The sequence below is a fragment of the Leptonotus elevatus genome, chromosome 14 (assembly GCF_054856555.1).
Source record: "Leptonotus elevatus isolate MCC_2025b chromosome 14, RoL_Lele_1.0, whole genome shotgun sequence".
NCBI lineage: Eukaryota > Metazoa > Chordata > Actinopteri > Syngnathiformes > Syngnathidae > Leptonotus > Leptonotus elevatus.
The window spans coordinates 14,571,328-14,596,884 of NC_141252.1; the positions used below are offsets into that span (position 1 = coordinate 14,571,328).

General features: G+C 39.7%; 1 protein-coding gene across 6 annotated transcripts in view; it reads left to right on the plus strand.

The window, feature by feature from the left end:
- The window catches only part of ralgapa2 (Ral GTPase activating protein catalytic subunit alpha 2), a 103,398-nt gene that overhangs the window by 64,817 nt on the left and 13,024 nt on the right, over nucleotides 1–25,557 (plus strand). For all 6 annotated transcript variants that reach the window (XM_086094427.1, XM_086094423.1, XM_086094420.1 and 3 more), the window contains 2 exons: nucleotides 558–716; nucleotides 3,772–3,899. In XM_086094427.1, the coding sequence (XP_085950553.1) occupies nucleotides 558–716; nucleotides 3,772–3,899 (287 nt within the window). The remainder of the gene's footprint in view (nucleotides 1–557; nucleotides 717–3,771; nucleotides 3,900–25,557) is intronic.

Genomic DNA, 25,557 nt, shown 5'->3' on the forward strand with positions numbered 1-25,557 from the left:
TTTCGTGAATAGAGTGGAAATGGGAGGCAATTTAATCTCTGATGGGGGAAGTTAATTGGATTTGAATTATTGGTTTTAAAATGCTCAATTTTGTGCATTTTTGCTTTTCAATGTGAATGCATGTTGAAAACACTATAAAAGGGTCAACTCCGAGCCCAGACCCCTATTTAATTTATTGTTTTCAAAGTTTGTAATTTAACGATAAACGCTGTACTTGCTCTTGCACCTGCTGCTTTATTTATTTTCTGTAGTATAATAGAAATGCTTTCAACAGAAAAAAAAACATACATGAGTATATAAAATGCTTGAATGCAATCTTATGTAGCACCAAAATAAAATACCACTGCCCTGTCCTAAATGAACAATATAGGCTACCATCAGCAACTACATTTCCATCCACTTTTGAGGCTTGTGAGGATGGCCAATAGCATTGATTGGATAAACCCAACAGCTTGCTGTAATCCTCCAACATTTGTGTTCTTATCATCATCACTGTCAGAGGGAAATTGCATGCAGTCGCCAGACTCTTGATTAGTCTGATTGTGTGTGTTTGGCAGCTTCGTCACCTTGGAAATGACGAGGTGCACATAGTGTGGTCGGAGCACACCAGGGATTATCGGCGTGGCATCATTCCAACAGACTTTGGAGACGTGCTGATTGTCATTTACCCGATGGAAAACCACATGTATTTCATCCAAATTATGAAGAAACCACAGGTGAGGAACAGTTTGACTGTTTTGTAAATAATACACACACTGGTCATGTTAAAATGAACATTATGCAAACACCAAATACTGTACAGCATGTGTACAGAGCAAAGAGGTGATAAGTGACCATGCAATTGAAACAAGACCTTCTTGAGGTCCTATGAAGTATGAACCATTCAGTCAGAAGCTAAGTAACACTAGACTAATGCTAAAGTGAAAATATCCTCTAATATTTAATATTCTACTTTGGATCAGCACCTTGGCATGTCATAGCAGTATATCCTCCAAGAAAAAAATAACACCAAAAAGACACTGCAAGAGTAAAATGAGTAATCTGATAGAAGCCCCGTCAAAGCCTTTGGCAATTACAGAAGCAACCTATTTAAGATTTGAAACTGTAGTTTGGTCCAATCAAGTATTCATCAAAAATGCAATGAAAAATAATCTCCTACATGAAAAAGTCTCCCAAAGTGAACCATGTTTGTCTGTGGTGACATCATCATGCTCTCAGGTTGTTGTTTTTCAGCTGCCACTGAGGCTGTAATGTCAGTAAAAGGCAACTGATAAAGCTGAACGTTATGTTTTTGTTACAGATGCACTTTAAATGGTGGTTGGTGTGTACTGACTCCCATTTAACATAAGTTTGAATGTGATTGGTTAATTTGGAACATAGCCACATCCCACTTATAAAAAGGTGTTTGTTTAGTTGTTGAGCTTATAGGTCACAACGGTAGGAAAAAGCTTTTTAAATAAAAAAAATCACAAGAACCTGGCATTTGATAGGTTTGTAGACATTTTAGCTGTTATACAGTTCAGAGTACTACCAACATTTGTCCACTGCAAAATCATTGAATGTCTAGAATCTAGGGTTGTTTGGTTTACTGAAACTAGATCCGATCAAATGATCGAAAATTAGGGCCAAACTATATAAAAATATAGTCAATTTATTTTCTTAATTTCAAAGGTCATAAAGTGACCAAGTATTGTCAGACGGACCAACAATATTATATTACACTAAGCAAAATTTCAGGTTTGCGTGGTAGTGTGAAAAAGTCGAGAGGCAGAAAAATGCTGAGATTCCAGCCAAATGCATTCAAGCTGCAATTGTTTTAATACTGGTTATACAGCACCTATTTGTTTATACATGAACTGAACAAGGACTGCATGTTACCTTACCTCATTCGCTTCCATTGACAAGCATACTTGTCAATTATGTTTTTTTCACCGGTGATGGGTGGGGGAGAATCTGATTCTGCTCAACTGTAAATTTCAGACTTGGAAACATTACTAATGCACAACCACCAGACATAATTGCCCCATTTTATACGAAATAATGCACCTTATACGAAGGAGCTGCCCAATGACGTTGGCCTTTAGTCGGCAGACATTGCATGTATGAACTCAAAACACATTGCAAAAACAACAAAGGAGTTAATCAGGCAAAATGTTGAACTGGCCAAGTCATTCTCCAAACTTAAACCATATATAGAATGCATTTACCTCCTAAAGAGACGACTGAAAGAATAAGCTTCCCAAACACACAACAGAAATTATGAAAGCCTGGAAAAGCAACGAATACAGAAGCTACAGAAGTCTCACCTTCTGCAATACTTTCACTCACTTAGAAATAGGAATGTGACGGCATTATCATGATATAGCAAAATTAAAGCTGCCACAATATCGTCGTCGTTATGTCACAATATTAAAAGCAGCACATATGTTAAAAAAGTTAGGTTGATTTTAATTTGTGCAGTTCTAGCACCCTCTGGTGGCTAGTTTTTTAGTGTGATTTAATTTTCACAAGGCATGTTTTGGCCCTTCTATGTTTAAAATCTACGCTAATGGTCAGATGAAGGGGAGCGTAATATGCTTGTGAAACAAGTCAATACGTGGAGGAACTCAATGTGTGCGTGCATTAGCATTTAAGTGCCTTAATATTAAGTATCATTAGAGATTGTAGGTCGTTTATATGCATTGCTGTTATGTACAAAAGCACAATATTGTGTTTGTTTAATATGAGTTTTTTTGTTTTGTTTTGTTTTTTACAATATTGTGACCTTTTTTTAATATCAGCAACCTCCCCACAATATCGTGATAATTATCGTATTGTGATCTTCATATCGTGATATCATATTGTGATGTTTGAATATCTTTACATCCCTACTTAGAAATGTGTTTTACATTTATGTTCCATTACATGGAATGCTATGCTAGTTGTGTGTCAGATCTACGTGCACATAGAAGTAAAGCTGACATGTTTATCCCCACTCTTATGTAAATATTTTCATGTTAAATGTACAGCAAAAAATAGAGGAATTGTAATCACTGTTGCCATATTTTGCCTCATTTCATTAGACATAAGAAAGACATACATAGACCTCTTAAAACGGGGTTAAATTAATTTGTTTTTAATTTGAATTCTTTAAATCAACGAAGCTCATTACCACAATAAAGGAGTAGAAGAGTCGAGGCACTTTGCACTTTTAAATAAAAAAACTTCAGTTTTATGGTACCAAGTCAGCTGTCACAGTTGCTTTGTGGCAAATGACTTAATCATCTTTAAATCCCTTTGTTATATAATTTGACTTGCTATTATACTCCTTAAATCACCAAGTTGAAGACAGCAGGACCTTTAGGAGGGACTTTGACATTCCCGTCAACTTCCAGGTCAATGACCATTGAGCCTCAGTGATTAAGGGCCCGCATGAACAGACGCGTGTGCCCACACACTCGCGCACAGCCGCTAAAATGCTTATTGTCGCTTTGTATTTGTTGTTTAGCTCAATATGGAGGCATTGTTAGGTATTGATTGTCATTTTAATTTCATTTACCATACGTTGATTTTCATTCAATATGTGCGGCTGTCATGCGTAGTTAGGTAACATCCAGTTAAGTGTGTAACCCTCTTGCCTTAAACAGATGGAAAAACGGTCAGAGTATGATTTTTAATCAGTCTTATTTTTGAATCTTACACTGTCAGGGGATTGATTAAATTAATCTTTAGATCAGCTTGAACCTTAAAATACCTCATGTTACTATTTTTTTTCCTCGTTAATTTTCTCAGGTTCCCTTCTTTGGGCCTTTATTTAATGGTGCCATCATCAACGGGAAGCTGCTGCCAAGTTTAGTGCGGGCCACTTGCATCAATGCCAGCAGAGCTGTCAAATCCCGGCTGACTCTCTATCAGAGTTTGTATCCTTTTCTCTTAAGATTTTTTTTTCAGGTTGGATCAGGTTAAGTTCTATTGGTTTTATCCTAATTTATTTTAATAATAATCAAAGCATGTACAAGTATTTTAAACCTGTGAATGCAGATTTTGGTAGCTTTTATGACGGCTTGATTTAGAACAAAGAGATTATACATTCAATGACACTTTAAATTTACGTGACTTGCTTGTCACATCAGCCAATGTACACAGCTGAGTGCCGACATGGATCTTTATTGGCTGGTTGATTTGCATACAGCTATTAAGCCAGGGCTGTTGCACAGCCTGGAGCAGCATGTGAGGTTGTATGGACCTGTTTGTCGTAGGAGCACAGATGATGTGTCATCATCTATTACTACCATTTTTATGGAGCACAAGGAGGGCCCAAATAAGAGCCACATCAACAAATGTTCACGCACAGACGAGCTCTCTCTCATCCTTCCATCCAGTGTGCCGTTACTAGCTTGACTCCAGCTGTAGTTGTCAGTTGGTTTAAATGCAATGTAATCACCAATGGAGACAAATTAGCATGTGAATGCCAGCAGCACTGGATTGGGAAGGGAGATTGGAAGGGGGGGGGGGGGGGGGGTCGGTCGGGATGGCCCCTGGAGGGGGAAACCTGATCTCTCATAACACCCTGCTCCTTCTCGGACAGTGTGTACAGCACCGCCTCACCAGAGCCCCGCTGCCCCTCTGGCAGTTGCTATAGAAACCTCCCCCAATAAAGTTTTGGGTAAAAGGGTAGTATGTCATTTTTATATTGTGGAGTAACATTTTCATTTACGTTTAGATACATTTCACCGTGTGTCGTGTGGCTTTACAGTTGAATGTGTAAGTATGTATCTGCTGTTGCACGTCCTCTGGTCCTCACATTGTTATCTACCAGGCAATGTCTTTGTATCCCGGGGGCGTCCTGAGTGACAGATGTCTGTTACCCAACGCCAAGAGAATTAGCCCTGTGTGTCTCTCAGCGCCAGTAGGAGGAGTCAACTGCAACCCGCCTGCCTCCCTAAGCCTCAGGGGAGTGCCGGGACAGTACCGAAGCCTTTCCGGGCCACAAAAGTCCTACCTGGCATTCCTTAGCAGAGAGCACAATGTCATGATCTATGAGAGGGGATAAGCCTCTGGAGTTCTGGTGCTGATGCGCTGTCCAAGAGACGTGCTGAATGAATGTGCCAACCGCACAAAGCACACTGCCAGTATCTGCTTGTCCTTCTGCTGTTTGTCTGAAAAGGGAAGTAAGGAATGACTGCTTTGGTTTGGTGATGTCAATGTACAACATAGGTACACACAAAACCAAGCCTTTAGTGTCAGGTGCGTTTTTGTTTTCTTTTTATATATTTTTTTTTCATTTTCGTTTTGCTCTTTCCTTCACTAGTGTGCAATTTTTCCATTGTGTCGTCTTTGGAAATGTAGGCGACGTGCAAAGTACCCACAAGTGGCCCGGGGCTGTGAAGGACCTCGCAGCTCTAGTTAGGGCCTGACAGCAAACACTGCAAGGTCCCTATTATTTTTGTAGGGATTATTAATTTTTATTGTTTATTATTCTGCGGATAAGTCACATTTTTCAAGGCCTAAAATTGCATGAAAACTCACTGAATTTTGCTCCCCCATGGGTTTGGCTAACATTTAAATATTTTAACGTCATGCAGAAAAAAATAAGAAATTTCTATCTTCTTTGTAAATGTAGGTCTTTAATGTTTTATGCTCGAACAATGGCCCAAGTCTTTTCCGATGAAATCTTCATCCTTGTCCTTTCCTACTCTAGTGTTCATTTTTTCTATTCTCTTTGGAAATGTAGGCGACGTGCAAAGTACCCACAAGTGGCCCGGGCTGTGATGGCCCTTCATAACTGCTTGCAGCTCTAGTTAGGGCCCAACAGCGACCACAGCAAGGTCGCTATTATTTGTATAAGAATTATTCATTTTTATTGTTCTGCGAATGAGTCACATTTTTCAAGGCCTAAACTTGCATGAAAACTCACAGAATTTTGCCCACTCATGGGTCTGGCTAACATTTAGATATTTTAACGTCATGCAGAAAAAAATTAATTTTTCTATTTTCTTTGTAAATGTAGGTCTTTAAAAGTTTCATGTTCGAACAATGGTCCAAGCCTTTTCCGGTGAAATTTTCATACTTGCTCTTTCCTACACTAGTGTGTATTTCTCTATCTTCTTTGAAAATGTAGGCGACGTGCAAAGTACCCACAAGTGGCCCGGGGCTGTGAGGGACCTCGCAGCTCTAGTTAGGGCCTGAGAGCAAACACTCCAAGGTCCCTTCTATTTTTGTAAGGATTATTCGTTTTTATTGATTATTCTGCAGATGAGTCGCCTTTTTCAAGGCCTAAATATGCGTGAAAACGTACCGAATTTTGACCATTCATGGGCCAGACTAAAATATAGATATTTTAACGTTGTAATGCAGAAAAAAATGAAACATTTCTATCTTCTTTGTAAGTGTAGCTCTTTAATCTTTCATGTTTGAACAATGGTCCAAGCCTTTTCCGGTGAAATCCTCATTCTTAGTTTACCCCAACACAATGCTTGAACACTCCACAGACTGCTCTCTGGCTGTGAGGCCACTCTCCAATGTAATTAGTTGAATATTTCTTCAAAGAGAAGCTATATGACCCCCGTGTGTCTTGATAAAAGGCCAGTATGACGCTGCGGCCCCCCTCTCTCGCACCGTATCAAGGCTGGAGAGGACTCCGACAGTCTGCTGCAACACTCCCAGGATCTCTCAGTCTAATAGGATTTGATATAGAAAATGACCACCGGCAACATTTTTGCGAAAATACACACACAGATAGGCCATGTGAGGGTTTTCAAATACATATCCCCCACACACTCCATTTCTCCTCATCACATCTTCGTCATTTATTTCTTTCTATGAGATTTGTGGAATCTCAAGTAGTTTGTGTCTAGTGTTTATTGTTCAATGTCTGTTTTAATTTGTGTCAATGTTGTCTGTCAAGATGGAATCGTAGACATCATATAACAAGTCTCTCACAGACGACTCGTAATGTATCATCTATTATTTAGATGGCTGATGGAAAATGCAGCTGGTCTGGCTTTTTGGTTTATTGGTGTATTGCCCGTCTCATCCGTTCTTTGCAGTTGCTTTTTGAATGCTCATGACCGCAAGATGTTTGCTTTTATTAGACCACATTTCCATCATTTCATCAGCAAGCAAGTATAAGTGAATCGCATTTGAAGGCTGGCTTAAGGAGTGGCATGCACAAAAAAAAGTATGACGTATTAGCTTGAAAAAGATGAAAAGTTTGATTGCGTCACCTTGCAACCATGCCTGCTACTACATACTATGTCACCACCAGTGTCACTGGAGAATAATGTCTTCATCCAGAAGCTCAGATTAATTTCTCTCTTCGACAAGCACTCTCCATCACTCAATGTAATATTGTTAAGGGTAAAACCCATTGTTGTATGTGTGTGTTAGGGAGATGGCAAGTTTGTAATAGGTGATACAGTACAGAACTGACCTGATTCAGAGACATAGCCTTGCTATTGGACACAATCAAGAGTTTTTGCACACTGTCCCCCCTATCCTCTGATGTGATACACACAAACACACACAGGCACAGAATCATCTCCAGGCACCGATCAATAGCCATAATCTGTTTCAGCCCTTCGCCAGTCATGCGAGCCAGGCTTTTTGGTGTGTGTCTCTCGTTGTGACCATGTGCGTGTGTGTAGTTGTAAGATTAGGGGCAGGTTGGGTCTTTTCAGTGGAAACCAGAAAGTGGCCAAGGTCTTCCATGAGCCCTCGCGGGCCCAACACAAGCACATAATACTCTGAAAAGATGTAAATTATATCAATGGCTGTGTAGTGACATGACCTCCCTCATGCACTCCTTAGTATGCTCTTAATGAAAGGACGTCATTATAATTATTACAATCAACTTCATTGACGATGACATATTCTCACACTCCTTCTGGAATCATCTTTGTCCCATTCACTCCCTCTCTAATGCATTTCTGACTACGATGAGCTTTTTCTTTTGTCTACTGCCAAGATTCCTCACCTAGCACAGATGAAAGTGTGTTGTATGCCTGATAGGGTGTCATGAATAGGATCTGTCATGTTAGTGTTGTCTCACATGAATTATTAAGTACCGTTGATCGGTCTAATTTGCCAGCTGTTGTGCCATAACTGTATGCAGTCTCATGGATAATACAAGACAATTTATATCGCTGAGTATGCGGTGCTCCAGTGGGCACAGTGAGATGCCAAGTGCTCGTCCATTATATGCGGGGCCTGTTCGGTGTTCTCATTTGATGCGTGTATAACAAGTGAACTTCCTCTTTATTTAAAAGCAGGGCAGATGACCTCAAATGTGTAAGAAATTGTCTCAATCTCGACAGAAAAAAACATTCTAATATTAAATTCATGGAAATTATGAGGTTATTATCAGGGCATATACTTGATTTTGTCACAGGCTGCCTTTGGCTTTGATAGTGTTTGAAAGTTTACGCCGCATTTGGGGAGCTACTGAGAGGTGTGTGTGTTTGTGGGGGCGCGGGTAGGAGGGCGGGATGTCCACCCACTGAATGTTTTAACCTAATCCCATTATCAGTGTAGCGCACTGCCTCTCAGTTTTTCCCCCTCCTTATCCCTTCCCCCCTCTCGCCCTTCTCTCCAGCTGACCAGCTGTTCCTGCCGGGACTCATGACAATGTCCGATGTGTTCAGATCACTGAGTACCACCCCACCAACCCGCCCTCCTCGCCAAACACTTTGCACAAATACACAGCGCAACCATGCACAACCAACGCAATTGCTTAGACTGTTGCTGGAGCATAGGTAGACCAAGATGGAGGAGGATTTTACTTGGTGGAGAATGGGGAGGCTTTGGTAATGTAAAGGGGTGGTGTTGGGTGGGGGCCTGTCAAACCAAGAGCCCTGACTCAGGAGGCAGCCCAGCTCGGATGGCATATGGCGTCTAGCGTCATACAACATGCAAAAGTATTCTCTCCCCACGCCCCCTTGTGTCCACTCCCTCCTCTGTCTGTCTCTCTCCCCTGCTGCTAATGCAGAATGACTCATAGCATTACTCATTTTTTCCTAAACACCCCCACCTACACGCACGTACACACACGGCCACCGCATAGGTCCTAGTATGAAAGCCCTGAGGGCCAAGCCCAGCTCATCTTGAGGTTCATGGGCCCGCCCCCTTAAAGCACAGGTAAAGCATGCATGGAGCCAGACCAACACAGAGGCCTGTTTGTGTTGTGAGCGTTGTTGGTTTGCTTGCTTGATGGGGAATCCACATAAGACTGACAAGACATTGATATTTGCCACCATTTTATTTTACAGTAGGAAAAAGAAAAATGCGTATGGCAAATGCAAACCTAAATATGATGCTGTATATTTTTAAACTTGAACCTCCCCTCCTGTGCCCTTCTGTTATCCATTCATGTCTGACATCTGTCTGTTTGTCCACTGTAAAGTGACAACGAGCATGTTGCCAGTTTTGTGTGGAATCCGCGGAGTTCTCTGTGCCCCCACAAGCTGAAGCTCATTGTCAGTCCAAATACAATTCATTTTTTATTTTTTAATCAGGCATGCCATCGTATTTCTTATGACTTGGTTGTCTGTTTTGTATTTAGGGTGTCTCCAAAAAAATGCTAATTCTTTGACTGGCCAATATACTCATATATTTTGTTTAGATTTAAATAAATAATGTATTAAGTTTAGCATAATTTAATGGCATGACATGATTGTGATACGTGTTTCTTTGGGGATTGAAGAACCACCAATAGTTATTCTCTTGTGAGCTTGGTGGATGTTCAAGGCCTTCCAGAATTTTGTCTTAAAGGGGAAGTCAACCTTAAACATGTATTGACAACATTATGTTGTATGTAACCTCACTAGTGTAAACATGACATTCTGATTAATATTACATTTGTGGAATATGAGTTATGCAGCAAAATACAGCCGTTTTTATCCATCTCATGCTGCGGCCATTTTGCCACTTGCTGTCGACTGAAAATGACATCACAGTTGCTCAGGGCTCGGGCAACGACCAATCACAGCTCACCTGTTTTCTGAAGCTGAGCTGTGATTGGTTGTTTCATTTCATTAATTTTCACTTGATAGCAAGTGGCAAAATTCTTATGATATTGATAAACACTGCTGGATTTTGCTGCTTAACTCATATTTCACAAATATAATATCAATCAAAATATCATGTTTAGACTAGTGGGGCTGCATAGAACATATTATTGTCAAGAATTTTTTGGGGTGTGGGGAGGCGTGGGGTTGACTTCCCCTTTAAACCACTTTACCTGCTTCAATCTTACCTCTGATGCAAGCAATGGTGCATTGCATTGGTGGGGTTCAAATGCCTTCTAAATTTTCCAAAGTTAATGTTTCTTTATGTGGGAAAAAAATACTGTCTATGAATATGAGTATTGGGTAGTCATGACTCATAAAGAGTGGCTAATGGGGGTTTGGGTGTATAGAGGGCCGGACACGGTGTATAGTAATTATTTATTTATTTTAATTGCCACCATTGTTGTAGCTGTCCATGGTCCAGAGGCTATTGTGTATTGACATTGAGCTGGACTTGAGGGTAAAATTTGCAGGGTCATCACAAACGATGAGGGGTGTTTCAACTGCTACTTAAATTGCTGCAGCTTTTTCTACAGTTTTGGTTCAAATTGTGTTTTAGGATGTGTTATGACGTATTCTGAAGGTATCCTCAAAGTATGACATGATCAGATAAATTGTTAAGCCCCTACCCTGAGATGATGTTTTGGTCAATGGCAGCCATGTTTTCTGACCAGCCTTGTTAAAAATTTATCGATGGGTTTCTAGTTCCAAAGGATGATATTTTGTTTTTGTTTTTTCGTTGTTGTTTCCAATAAGGTACTTTTATTTCTGTTTCAGTTTATGCAAATGAAATCAAAGTCACAATCTCTTGTGTGAATAGTTGAAAAGCCGTGAAGTTGACAATTCTATATAATTCTATATTTGTTTAGGCCATTTTTACATATACAAATTTTGTTGCTAAAGGGAGTGAACCTTCCAACTATCCTCTTCTTTAATTGGACACAACAAACTGCAGATATTTTCATTTGGCTCTTAAATGATACATACATTTTAAATAGCAATAAGAAATACAATTATTAAATGTTTTCTAACTTTCTATTACAAACGAGTGTGGTGCTGAGGATAAGCAGTACGGATAATGAATGAATGTGCTGATGATATGCCAAAATATATCATCGGCATGTGTAGGCTGACCCCATACTGTACTCGGGGCGTGGATGCTAGGACGTGTCTGTCCGCTTTAAGTGATTAGCATCCAGCTAGCCATTCCATCTGTTCCCCTAGCCCTGTTTAATTAATGAACTTTCTTTCGCCGCCCCGTAGCAGCCGCAGCTACACTAAAGCAAAAGCTGTTAACCCTCTCAGGTTATCCCCCCACCACCACCCCTCCACTCACACACACAATCCTTAGTGGGTGCATTCTCATTGATTAGTTTCGTTTTGTTTTCCTCTCTTTTGTCTCAGGTTCTTGAAGGGAGGGTTAATGAGCTTTGCTGGCAAGCAGTAGCACTTGAAATTCAGGGATAAAAGCAAATCATCTTGTTGTAGTTTTTTGTGTGTGATGGATTCAGAAGAGACAAGCCCTTGTGCCAGTGTATGGGTTTGTGTGAGCGTGGGCACGTGTATGGTTGTGTGTGTTTATTTGGATGCGTATGAATGGCTTTGAGTTGGGGTGTGTATTGCATTTCATTCCCGCTGGTCTTTTATTCCTCTTCAGAAGCGGGGAGTCTGGAAGACTTTTGAAACATTTGGCTCTCACACTATTCATCCTCACTTCCAGCCATCTCAACAAACTCTTGTCTTGTCCCTATTTTACCACCAAAGTACACACTCCCGCCCTTTATGTCCCTTTTCCCTTCGGTGTCTCTTGTTACAAGGCAGCGGACAGCCTTTTGTCCAGCTAAAGCTGCCCCCTTTTGTTTGGGCTGCCTTTTTTATCCTCGTGCTAATCGCCATGGTCGTGTGCCTGAGTTGGACCCCATATTTCACACTCAGCTCCCCTTTGTTTGACGCACCGCCCATGATAAGAATCCCAATTCTAGGGCCTCTCTGATATTGAAATCCAACAGCGGCGTAGAAAGAGCCTTCAATCATCCATTATCTGTGCTCCAGTGATTACCATTCAATCTCTCAGAGTCCAGCCTACTCATCACCAGCCGCTGAGCTGAGCTCGTCCCCTGAAAGAACCCCCTCCCTTCCAACATTGGTGTCACATTCAAGCATATCCATAGATATTTCTGACACTGTCTTGAGACAGCGCCACGTTAAATGCTGCTGGGAAATGTCACTGAAATGTCACTCATCGCTCTGCACTGGAATCTTTCGGTCTCTGATGCGGCCTTGGGATTTTGGAACTCTAGAGTAGGTCACCTTGTGACATTATTGAGCTTCTTTGTCCATTTTGTCAGGTGATGAGATTGCTCTTCATTTCAACCAAAGCTGCATTGCTTTTATTATCACAGACTTAATTGGTTGTTTTTTTTAAAAGGAGGAATTAGTTGATTATTTATAAGTTGCACATTAATACCTGTTTAAAAGGTTCAAAGGCAGTATCTGCTCCCTGGCTGGCCTCGGGCAATTGTTCTCTTATACAGAGTGTCCTCGTGCCTTGTAGCATTTGCATCTCTGCACAAAATGGAATTTTCTGCATTGGCAGACAAAGCAATAACAAAAACAAAACATTTAAGTATGCATTGCTGTGCATTGTCAGCCCCTTCATACAGAAATCTACCTTTGATGTGTTAATACCTCATCGGCTGTTTCATTTTCAAGTGTCAGCTGAAGGAGCAGTGCTGAGACATATTGACAACATCTTGTTGTCTCATCACTGCAGCAGGCTTGATGTCACACAATGACAACATTGTCTATCTTATAGAGGCAAACACAACGCCCATATTGAAGCTATGTTATCTTGAAATTGATGCAAAAATTATGTTTGTATAATCCTGGCTGCATTTAAATCAGGGATCACATTGTGCTGCAGACGTCTATTTATGCATCATTGTATGTTTTAATACCCAACTGCTGTTGGTTGCATAATGTAGTGTACACCTCTTCATTAGTTATGTATAGCCTCTAATTACTATTGATGAGACTAACTGATTTGGGTACAAATCTATAGCGTTTTCTTATTCAAATGAGCGTTATTTACCCTCAGATCTCCAAACAAGGGGTATTTGGAATTGGCCTTTGTGCGGGCTGATATAGCACGGACGCTCAAGCTACACCCACTTGTTTTTGTATCTGCCGACTTTGACAAGATCCACTCTCCCTCCCCCCTCGTCGTCACCCGTCTGTGTGGATGTATAGCACTTCCCGCTCCTCCATCTGTTTTTGTCAACCCATGAAAAGGTCCATTGTAATCTGCAGGATGCACAGTTGACGTGCCGCAATCTTCACTTGAGCCAATCAAGGCGGTGCATCCAACTTATTCCACCATTTCAAGAGGCCCAAGCCCCTCCCCCGAGATCTCTTTTGTTGTTGTTGTTGTTTTTTATAACAACATGGTCTGCATCATGACTCTTCCCAATAAAAGCCCTATTCTGAATAGGACTGTATCTGTGCCCGCTGGATGATAGCAGGCTCCTGATTAACCCTGAAGTGACTAGCTAATGTCATTGAAGGAGAGCCACCTGGCTGTGAGACTGTACAGTCAGCTGCCACTGAAGGGCCAGAAAAGGAGACGACCAGGTGTTGGGCTCCAGCCCCCCCTAATTGTTGCCATGTAATAGCCTGCTTGACTGCACAATATAGCCTAGGGGCAAGGATTAGGAAAAGCCGTCGCCAACACAGAACTCCATTTTCTTGTCTTGCCCAAGGTTTTGTGTGGAGATTTCTCTAAAGGCCCTTTGACACTGCACTTAGCACAGCGCGCGTGTTGCCGACCAACTCATTCATTTCGTATGTGCTGACATTGTGCCGCAACAGGACATGGAGGCTTGCAGCGCACGAGTTGGGTGCGGCAGGTGCACTCGAATTGAAAAAAAATTCAATTCTGAGCAGCGCGCGGTGACTGCATCGCGGCGCTTCCAATAGAAGAGATTTTGGCAGAGTGATCTCAGAGTAAACAGCGAGAGATTTTGGTGGCGTTCTACAGTGAAAACTCATTAAGCATCTTCTTAATCATTACAACGGAAGCAGAAAGGCTGTGCCCCAATTTCTGGTACCCAAGCCTTCATTTACCCAACATAATAATTCGAGAAGCACATTCTGTATGCGTGTGTTGAGGTTTTGAAAGAGTGAATATGTTGTCTCTAAAGGAGGAATAGAAAAATAAGGAGGAATGGAAAAGTTAAATATGATTCATACCCTGTTGAACTTTAGTTTTTTGTTTTTTAAACGAATGAAACAAACTTTTAACTGGAAATGACAGAAGTTCACAGTAAATTCTGTAGAGTAAATTTGACTCTAAACTGAGACTATTTGGTCCCACTTAAAATAGAGTTAAATTTACACTTGGAAGAGTGTAAAATAATAATTAAGTCATTCACGGGTTGAAGAACAAACACACAACTTTAGGTTGCGAGGCAATTTACTCCCTGAGCCACGCAGCTCCTGCTGTGTGTTAGTATATCGCTCGTGTCAGATGTAATCTTCGCAACTCCAAAACTATGTTTTTGGTCTCCTCTTGGATACAAGGAAACAGTAGGAGTGGCATAGCTCAGGTGGTAGTGTGGCAGTCTCACATGCTGAAGGTCGTGAGTTCATTCCTCAACCCTTGAGTGACTTTAAAAAATAAAATAAAATAAAACATTATTTCACTCTCTTCCAAGTGTACATTTTACTCTAAACAGAGTCTATTTGGTCCCACTCTAAATAGAGTAACATTTACTCTACAGAATTTACTGTGTTGGAAAATGATTTTAACAGGTGTTGTTAGCAATTTTATTTATTCCTTCAATGGCCTATTCATGGTTGCCAATGAGCTGGAGCCTATCCCAGCTGACACTGGGCAAGAGGTGGCAGTGTAAAAACAAAACAAAAAGCAATTCATGTTTTTATTTATTTGTTTTTAATATCACAACTTCAAGGTTATGAAAAACTTGTGGCTTAACTGATCTGTGGGACTTTTAGCCAAGTTCAGTCTTATTACAAAGAGGTCATGCTTAATACAACTTAAAGTCCATTTGTGATATCAAACTCATTGCGATATCATGGCAGTCATAGACAACATTTTCAATCAAACTATTATCTATACATCTCCACTGCCACAAGTTTACTTTGAAATGAGCGTGTTTATTTATTTGTTTTTTGTAATGGCTTTGATTGAAATATTTCCAAAAAGCAAATATGAAAGCACTTTCATACCTCAGAAACTAATCCTCCCATGTGCATTCACCACAGCTGTGATCATATGTAACCTAGCATTAATCATTAGCATTCCCAGTAAATGCTTGGCATTTTGTGTGAGGCTAAGAAGCCTAATTGGCCTGATGAACCTTTCATAGTAAGGAGCAATGAAGGAACAAGATGTGCAGTATGTGTAGCCTATTGACTGGAGGGCAGATTGATATGCCTGCTGTTAACACATTACAGTTACTCGCTTGCACATGCCACAAGCGTCATTAAAATTGCAAAAGCCAATGTTCTTTTTTTTGTCCGAATATATGATCAGTATTTGTCTGAACAATGGCATTGTAGTTTAAATTAGCCATTTGGCATGGCCCTCAGTTTGAATACTGCTTGTGGAATTTAAGTGTCTTGTCAAAGTGTCAAATAGATTATAAAAGGATTATGAAATGTCAAGTTGAGGAACTTATTTTGCTTATCCTTATTTAGGATGAGTGATATTGGTTGTTTATAGCTATGTATTTATTAAGTACTGTAAGGATTATGTATGTACTTTTGCTTTAGGTTGTCAACATGAATTAAATAACGAGTTGATTAATTTTGTCGTCTTCTGGGGTAGTATTAGTAACATTACTGTCAGTTGCAGCATGGTCTGCAATCATTTTGAGAAAAACACCTGTGACCTACGATAGTTCTTCAAGTCCCACTATTATGACTAGAGGTGTGCCAAAAATCGATTCACATAACAATCGAGATTCAGATTGGAGTAGATAATAACGATTCTTTGCACATCCATAAATTGAAGAAGAAATCATTGTCAATCAAATCATCTTGTATCGAAAATCATTTTGAATTGAAAATCGATTCTGAATCAAATCTTAGACCCAAAAATCTGAATCAAATTGAATCGTGAGACAGTCAAAGATTCCCACCCAAGTTATGACCAGCAAAACATCCTGGGGGATTTTTTTTTAAAGGTGCATTGTAGAGTTTAAAATGTTCATGTTAAATATTTATCTATATCATTCATGCTTCAACAATGTCCAGATGAGCAAAGTGCCCTGATTTTTTAACTGTGACTTTGCCTATCAGCTTGTATTTTCCCTTCAGTGTAGAGTGTTCGGGGGCCAACACTCTACAGTTTTTGGGGGGGTGGGGAGTGATAGTGTGTGACGTCATGCTCGTCCCCGCAGACGTAGTGTTGTTAGCTCGTGTACCACACAATTGGGATGGAAACTGGGGTTGGGAGGAGCAGAAAAGGCTGGCTTCGAGCACAGTCCAAACTCCAGCTCGGACTCAAAGAAAAAAACTTAGTTTATTTGAGCGCGCATACTCACACACACACACACACCATGCACAAGCTTGACACAGGCTGCAGTTACGCTTTAGGCCAGAGGTGGCAGTCGTGAGTAAAAAAGTGACAAACGCTACAATGCAGCTTTAGGTATTGTGGGAGGGGGGAATTATCAGGTTTTAGATGTTTCCGCCTACCAACACACCTGATAGATCAGGATCAGGATCGTTATCAGGCATGCTGATTAGCTGATAATATGAATCAGGCGTGCTAGTGGTTGAAAACATCTCAAACCTGCAGCACTCCGGACCTCGAGGACCAGAATTGGTGAACCCTGTTTAAGAGGGAGCCCGTGTACTACAGGTACCATACTGAGTATTACTTACAGTACAGGAGCAGCCAAATATATACAAGATATCGCATAGACTCATACAATGATTTGAAATAATTGTGCCTTTCCAAAGAATAAGTTGAAGCAACCATTAATTGGCCTTCTCACTTTCTGAATTAGCACTTTCTGAATTAGCACAGTTAACACAAGTCAAGGTCAAGGACCAGCTTGCTCTCCAATGTTGGTCTTTGTCATTTTATTAAAGTTTCAAATTGAGATCAGATAGATGCTGCGGAGCCCTGTACCGATTCCAAAGAAAATGTTGCGTATTCACCTCTGATAGCTTAGATGACAATCTTTGTTCTGACCTAATAATGTATCCAGTCATTCGAGTCCCTCAGGTCATCATCACTGACAAAAGGACACCTTCATAGAGAACTCTCACCAAGCCAGTCACAGAACTGTATCTGTTAATCTTCATCCCTGTCTTTTGTAGCTCATCTTATTATGACTTTCTGTTAAAGCACGTTGGAGGCCTGTGTGGCTGTTAGACTATAATGGGTCTGTGTTTGATTAATCATGTTCATCCATTGTATTGCACATCTAAGGCTGTTGTGCTAATACTCATCAATGGAGACAGGATCCTTTGAAAAGGAGATGGATTACAGACACAGCGCATGTAAATGCACACGCTCTGTCGGCTTTGATGGCTGTCATGTTGTGCGCAATCAAATTGTGTTAAACAAATATTGATGCCCCCAGCCATGCTTGTTCTTACCTTCTTTTTTTTTTATCAGAGGTGCAATTCTTGCTATTTGTCTACTTGGGACTCTAACAATCAGCCATCAAGGGGTCAACACATAACTTTGTTGTCAGTCTTATGATTTGTTATAGAGCGGAAATCGATTTTTACTGTTCCCCAGCGGTATGGTGGATTGTCAGAGACTTGATGTGTTTGAGAAAAGCGGTGAGCACTTCCTCCAGCCAGCTCATAAATAACCTGTCCATGCCAGCTCGCAGACATCCATGTTTGTCTGCCGCTGTGGCAAGGCTTTGTGAAATAACTGATGGGCAGTGATGATGTCACAGGTTAGGAGTGATGTCACTGCCATAACTCCCCGTCTCGCTGTCTGAATGCCAGATGGACGGTACAGAGGTGTGGAGGTTGGAGCTTAGAAGCTCTTGCTGAGTGAAGCTCACGCCTCTAGAGGTGTAATTAACCCAGGCTCACCATTTGACCCAACTCCTTTGGGACCCTTTATTTCCAGTTTCCTTGACCTGCTCCTAATTAGGCAACTTGGTTAAAACTCACAGAAAGCAGATTTTTATCGAAAGATGTCTAAGTTGGCTAACTCGAGTAAGTTGACTTCAAAAATTATTTGACACAAACAAGATGCCTCGAAAGTATCATTAATAATTAGGAATAGGCGTGTACCGATACCACTAACTGTTTTGGGCCAATACCCGGCCTTATTTCAAGGTATCTGTATCGGCTGCCCTCTTGTGGCCATTTTATGATCAAGAACTAAAAATTAGAACAATAGAAATTGCTATTATGGTAATTTCATGCAATTTTAAGGCAAAATTCTATATTGGCATATATTATGTATCAAAAGTACTAGTGATAGTGGTGACTAGAGAAGAGTTGAGTACTCGTGCTGGTATTGGTCTGTAAAGAAATAACAAACATCTCTATTAACTCATTCACTCTCAGCCATTTTCACTGAAGCAACTCTCTTCGCTCCCAGCTGTTTTACTGAATTTTGACTGCAAGATCCACAGAATATTCTTAGCTCTATAGCTTTTTTTTGCAACATGGCCCTGACTGATCTCTTATACTCTGCTGCCACCTGCTGGCCGTTTTTTGTAATAACTACCATTGCTTTAAGCGACTTCTTCATGTCAGAAGCTGCATCAAAGCCTTCCGTATGCTATAGCATAAAAAAAAACATAAAAGACCTATAAATATGTTTTGGGGGTGAAGGACAAAGTATTAAAAAACATATTAATACGGCTTTTGGGTTTGAATGAGTTAATAATTGTTTTCATTTGTTTGGCCCTTTCCTTGTTTCATGGACATTGGTTGCTAGCGGATGCTTCAAGCGACATGATATATATATATATATATATATATATATATATATATATATATATAGCATATATATATATAGCATATATATATATATATATATATATAGCATATATATATATATATATAGCATATATATATATATAGCATATATATATATATAGCATATATATATATATAGCATATATATATATATAGCATATATATATATATATAGCATATATATATATATAGCATATATATATATAGCATATATATATATAGCATATATATATATATAGCATATATATATATAGCATATATATATATAGCATATATATATATAGCATATATATATATAGCATATATATATATAGCATATATATATATAGCATATATAGCATATATATATATATAGCATATATAGCATATATATATATATAGCATATATAGCATATATATATATATAGCATATATAGCATATATATATATATAGCATATATAGCATATATATCATATATATATATATATATATAGCATATATATATATATAGCATATATATATATATATATATAGCATATATATATATATATATACATAGCATATATATATATATAGCATATATATATATATAGCATATATATATATATAGCATATATATATATATATATATATATATAGCATATATATATATAGCATATATATATATATAAACAATATGAAAATGTTTATTTTTAAGGTTAGTATAATGTTCAAACATCAAGTTTAACAAACTTAAGTGTAATGTGTAGAGGCGCCCTTGTCACTGTCTGACATTTTCCTGGGGGGAGGCAAAAATCAGCAGGCGGCGGGGTGATTACCCGAGTAATTGATGGAATAATGGATAGGATAATCGATTCTAACAAATTAGTTTGTGAATATCCAGAAAATGTGCACAAACACCTTGGCTAATCATATTGCATCTCTAATACAGAAGGGCATTTTCTGTCCTGGAGAGGCAGTTATAGCAAAAGCTGTTTAATGAGACACCAACGTTTGAGTGGCTGCTTTACATAGAGGGAAATGGGGTACGTATAAACCGTATTCTACCTTCCCATTGGGCGTTTCTGTTATGCAGGCTCTCACATCTCAATCTGTTGTTCCTTCCAACGCTGCCATTATTATATCCGCATCCTTTTTCTCGCTCCCATTGTTTCTCTGTCCAAATTTCTGTGTGTTCCTCCCCGTTTTCCCTGTAATCACCTCACACCTCGGAGGGCCTTTGCTGAGACGAGCTTCACACCTTCAGTCCTCGCTGTGACAACAGGTACCACCGGCACTCACCACCTGGCCTCCCGCCAATCAACACCTGCTCTGCTTTGCCCCTTTTCTTGCCTGTTCCTCCGTGTTTTCTTTTCCTCCATATCATATACACTCATTGTGCTCCACCGCATCCTTTCCCAATGCATCTTCTTTGTATGTGCAAAAACCCCTTTATGGCCCTCATGGATGTGATATGGACCCTCTTGATTTTGTGAATTTTACACTACTTTGTTTTCGTACTTTATTTACTACTCATTTTATTGATGTTAAGGGATTTAATTGTCAACATCAACATAAAAAGAGATATTATAGGTTTATGCTGCATATATCCAAAGGAATGGGCAGCATTTATATCATCAAGTAATAAAGACACGAGTACTAGAATGATGAAGGACGCACCTTGCTTTTCATCAACGAAATAAATACCATGATTGCGGTTTTGCGTCGCTTTTCTCCTGACAGCCCATCCCTCCTCAGCACCCCAACCTCTTCCAAGGCCAATTATTTGACTGCTAAAGTCAATGGTACTGCGAGCTACTCGTGAGTTCCTCTTCTCTTCAAGGTCAAGCTGATTGGCCCAGGTTAATGGGCAGATGTGGGGCTGAGTGAGGAGGGGGGGTCAAGGACCTAGAGGCACACTCCACCTCATTTCTAAAACTGCGTCTCTTCACCACAAGAGCTCCTTTTACTGCAAGCGCTTTGACAAACAGGATTAACCTTGGTCGTGGCGTGCAGGACCGAGCGGTGTAGGAGTGGGTTGCCGACATTTATGCTAGACAGTCTTTTTAGGTATTCAATGGGTGTATTCCAGTGGGAAGGTTAGTGGCATCATCTTTAATTGATGATGACTTGGCATGAACATTTCTATCACAATTATTATAACGAAAAAACATCATGGTTATCCATCTATATCAGTCTAATCTATGTAATGACAATGTTACTAAAAATGTTAGCCAAAGTAACAATAATGTAAAAAATAGATGGTATATACAAGCCAAAAATACATGTCGACCAATTTTTGTAGTCGACCCAACCGACTTAGTCGACTTTTTTCCCCAGCCCTAGCCAGTAGCATGCAATCCAATACGCCAGAACACCTATCAAGCGGTAGCGAGGTCTACCAAATTCACAAACACACTAAACTAGACTTGACCCGGCACATAAATGAAGTTGCACCCATTTTTATACTGAGTGCATGGGTACCCTTCTACAAAAATAGGACCCTTAATGTTTATATTTCCTTGTTCATACCGTATTTCAGTATAAATTACAGTCATTTCTGGACTACAGGCCGCTACTTTTTTCACTTACATTCAACCCTGAGGCTAATACAAAGGTGCGACTTATCCATCAGATCACAATGGGGAGCACTATAAAGAAAGCGCAAGAGCGTCAGGCAGAGCAAAACAAACCAAGGGAGCCCAAATACAGTAGGAGAGACAATTTGGGGGGGGGGGGGGGGGCGGAGTAGCGGGAACCCGGTGCAGTAACATTAAAACACCTACGGCTTACAGTCGGGTGCGGCTTATATGTGAATCAAACTCGAGTATTCCCCAAATTTAGCTAGCGAGGCTTATAGTCAGGATACGGATAAAAACATGTTTACATGTAAGCTCAGAATGAGGTACATGGACTGATTAATAATTAGCAATTTTATATCCCATGTTCACATTTAATTCTAATTATGAAAACCATATACAATATTTAGAAATGATTGATCCTAGTCTTATGTGTTGAGGCTTTGGTGGGCCTGAAATGATTTTAACATTTTAAATGAGTGCCCAACATGCTTTATATTTAGGAATGGTTGGGTTAGTGTTTGATTCCAAAGATAAGGTCCACGATTATTTTAAATGTATTTATTTTGCTTAAATTAAAAGAACAATTTGCTTTCGTGGAATTCTAAGGAAATTGGGAAGTTTTCACATTTAAGAGGCTGAAGTCACAGTGTTTAGACTTTTTTAAATGTATATTTTTCAAAAGCTGTTTACTTCTTTTTCTGTTTGTTTTTATTAATGTTAAAATTTTACAACCAAATAAATACAAGGACAATAACATTCTTAGTTACAGTCAGTAGTTCAAATTAAAACAGCATTACAATTCTGCACACATACAGACACAAGAATGTCAGCATAACAACAAAAATAGTAGTTTACAAATGTCTCAATAAAGATCTATTATTTTAGGTACTGGGGCAAATTACTTTATCACATAGGGCAAGCTATAGGTTTGGATTTTATTTTTTTATTTGATTTGTTTGCTCTTGATAAATAATTCAGAACCGGCATTATTATTTACTTTGGTTGTCTTTGTGAGATATTCAAATTGGATGGATGATCTGAAGTCGGATAAATGTGCAAATAATCAGGAAGGTAATGTGTTTTCATGACACTGCATATTCAAGCTTTTACATGATTTTGTTAACTCGAGTACTTTATATTTTATCCAGGTGTTAGTCCATTCATACTGAGCTTTAGACTGAGCTCAAGGCTCTAGGACGGAAGTCAGGGACACCTGGATTTATAGGAAAAGCCTAATAAAAAAATAACATAAAGGTTTGATGTCAATGGGTCACAGGCTTAACAAACATATAATCTGATTCAATTCAACCTGTTTTAAGTATGTTTGTTGCAATATTATTTGCTCACCTAAATTTGCGGTGCACCATTAGAAAGTATGCTGCTTATGAGGTGTGTATCAAATGTACAAGTAAATAGCTGGAAGTCAAAGATGAAATAATCTCGTCTCATATTTGTCTTTTGATCTTCACAGAAAAAAGGAGTTGGCCCCACTGTTCCAATACTTTGAGGGGAGTGAATATAAACCAGCTATGTATGTTTAAAGGTTGTGTGTCATAGAAGCCTTCTGTCAGTAGGGTAACTTAGGAATACAAAGACTGAGGGTGGATGGTCAAGATGCTCTCCAGGGAGTCATCAGATCAGAGGTCAGCATTGGCCGTTAGGGGGGGGGGGGGGGGGATTGCGCGCTTGTATATTTGTGTGTGCCTACTTATGCACAAACGGCTGTGTGAGAGCATGTGTAGCGACGGCCGCCACATTGGGTGGGTTGGACGAGGCACAAAATGGATCCCAGTGGACAGTTGTTTTCAGGACAGGTCCCTATGGACAATAGGGGAGAAAAGGGGGCTGGTGATGAAGGTTGGTGCTGTTTGGCTGATGGGGTCCAGTAGAGGCAGAGCAGCCTACTAATGAAGAGCCATCTGAGGCCTTCATTCACCTTGAACATGGGCCACTGCATTTGCCCTGACCTTGGCTTTGATCCACAAAAATGCTTGACCCCTGCTTTCCCCAAGAGCTGCCCTCCTACCATCTGGGCAGCACGCATGCACATGCACATACGAAAATGCATATGTATGTGCACGCATGTTGACCCATATGCCTTCATGGGTATGGTCCTGTCTGTCTCTCAGTCACCATGATTGTCTTTGTGCAGCTAAGCTTCATAATGTGTGTTTGTGCATAAGTGACCTGTATGTTTGGAATTACTCGACACAACATTCTAGCCATAAATCACTTCCTTTTATCATCTTCAGGTTCGCTGCAGAGGAAGGAACAATGAGCTTGTCTACCCAAAACCTTACCCCAAGTCCATTCCTATTAAAGCAATAACACTAGTGTGCATGAAAGGCAGTTTCAGATGTAGAATCATATACCTCCGTTTTTCTCTTGCTCCTATTTTTCTATAATTTGACTTAAAAAAAAAAAAAGTATCATATAATACCGGTAGATAATACTAATATAATATAATACCTGATTGTTATTTAGTCAAAACTAAGCTGGGAAAATGTAAATGCCAGTAGCCGCAATTTAAACCAAGAATGCTTGCCTTGACTCAGTAAAAAGTACAGTAAGAAGATAACATTTCACACACTTTATTAATACTCTTAAAAACTTAAGTTTGCCACTTGTTGTTAACTGAAGATGACATCACCTATGCTGAGGAAATAGGTAACGACCAATCATGGCTCAGCTTGCTGACCAAACCCAGAAAACAGATGAGCCGTGATTGGTCGTTACCAATTTCCTCAGCACAGGGGATGTCATCTTCAGTCGACAGCAAGTGGGAAAATGTGTTTTTAAAGATATTAATTGTACACGAAAAATAATGAAGTTATCAAATTATTCTGGACAAAATATAAACTTTTTACTGCTAAAAATGGCTTAATGAGTCAAGTATCCTTTTAAACTACCAACAGATTGTACACTGAGCCTTGTTGAGGCTACAACCAGTAGAGGATTATATTTCCTTTAGCTGATCCTTGGAAGCCCCTGATAAACGTTCACCTATTTCAAAGCCGCTGGCTCTAAAGAAATTCGATTTTTTTAAACTACAAATATTCTTGCCTCAAAGAGAGGTTGAATCTCCCGTAGAGTGGTCTAATATATACAGTATGTTTGTTCCATGAATGCCTTGGCAGTTCAGGTATTGTTCTTGGAACCTACCTTAAAAGTTAGTCGTGTGCAGTGTTCCCTTTTAAACTGCATCACTGGATCAGTGCGCTACCTAGTAGCCTACCAAATTAGCAGATGTCTACTTGAAATGTATTCAAATCTGTAAAGAATGAAAACAAAACCTTCATATTTTTATTTTCATTGCTTACTTAGTCCTTACAAAGTCCCATCTTCAACTTTTTTTTCAAAAATATTTGGGGGGGTGTTTTTTATTTTTTTAACAGCAGTTATAGGGGTTGATGTTTTCCCCGAAAGGTCACGGACTACGGACTGTGTGCACTTGACATGGATATAATCTTTATATTGCTGTTCTGGGTGTGTCCCTTGATTGATTTCCCCTACTTACTACATGGAAGAAGCACCGGCTGTGCATATGCAGGGGAACAAGCTGTACCCCTGGCTTAGTAATTAGAGACAAAAGAGGCGGCAGCTTGCAAGAGAACAAGAGAGAGAGCAAAAGAAGGCAAGATTACCCCACGCTGTGCATCGGGTCTGATTTCTGTGCCGCAATTTTTTACCCACAGATAGCATTGTCCATTTACTTAAGTGAACTGATAATGACTCTCGTGTTCACTCTTCTGGAAAACACCTTTTATTAGTCATCCCGCTCTCCCATGTCATGTACTGCTGTCTTTTGATCATTCTCATTTTATTTGTCCATTTTTCTCACCCAATCTTAATCCATTTGTCTAACTCAGATGGAGGGCAGCAGAAGTAAGTATTGGAAAAGAGGCATGTGTCAGAGTCAGAGAGCGCCTGCTCCAGCTGGAGTCAATATTTGCTTTAGGAATCTCAATAACAGGCCTGCAGTCATCTG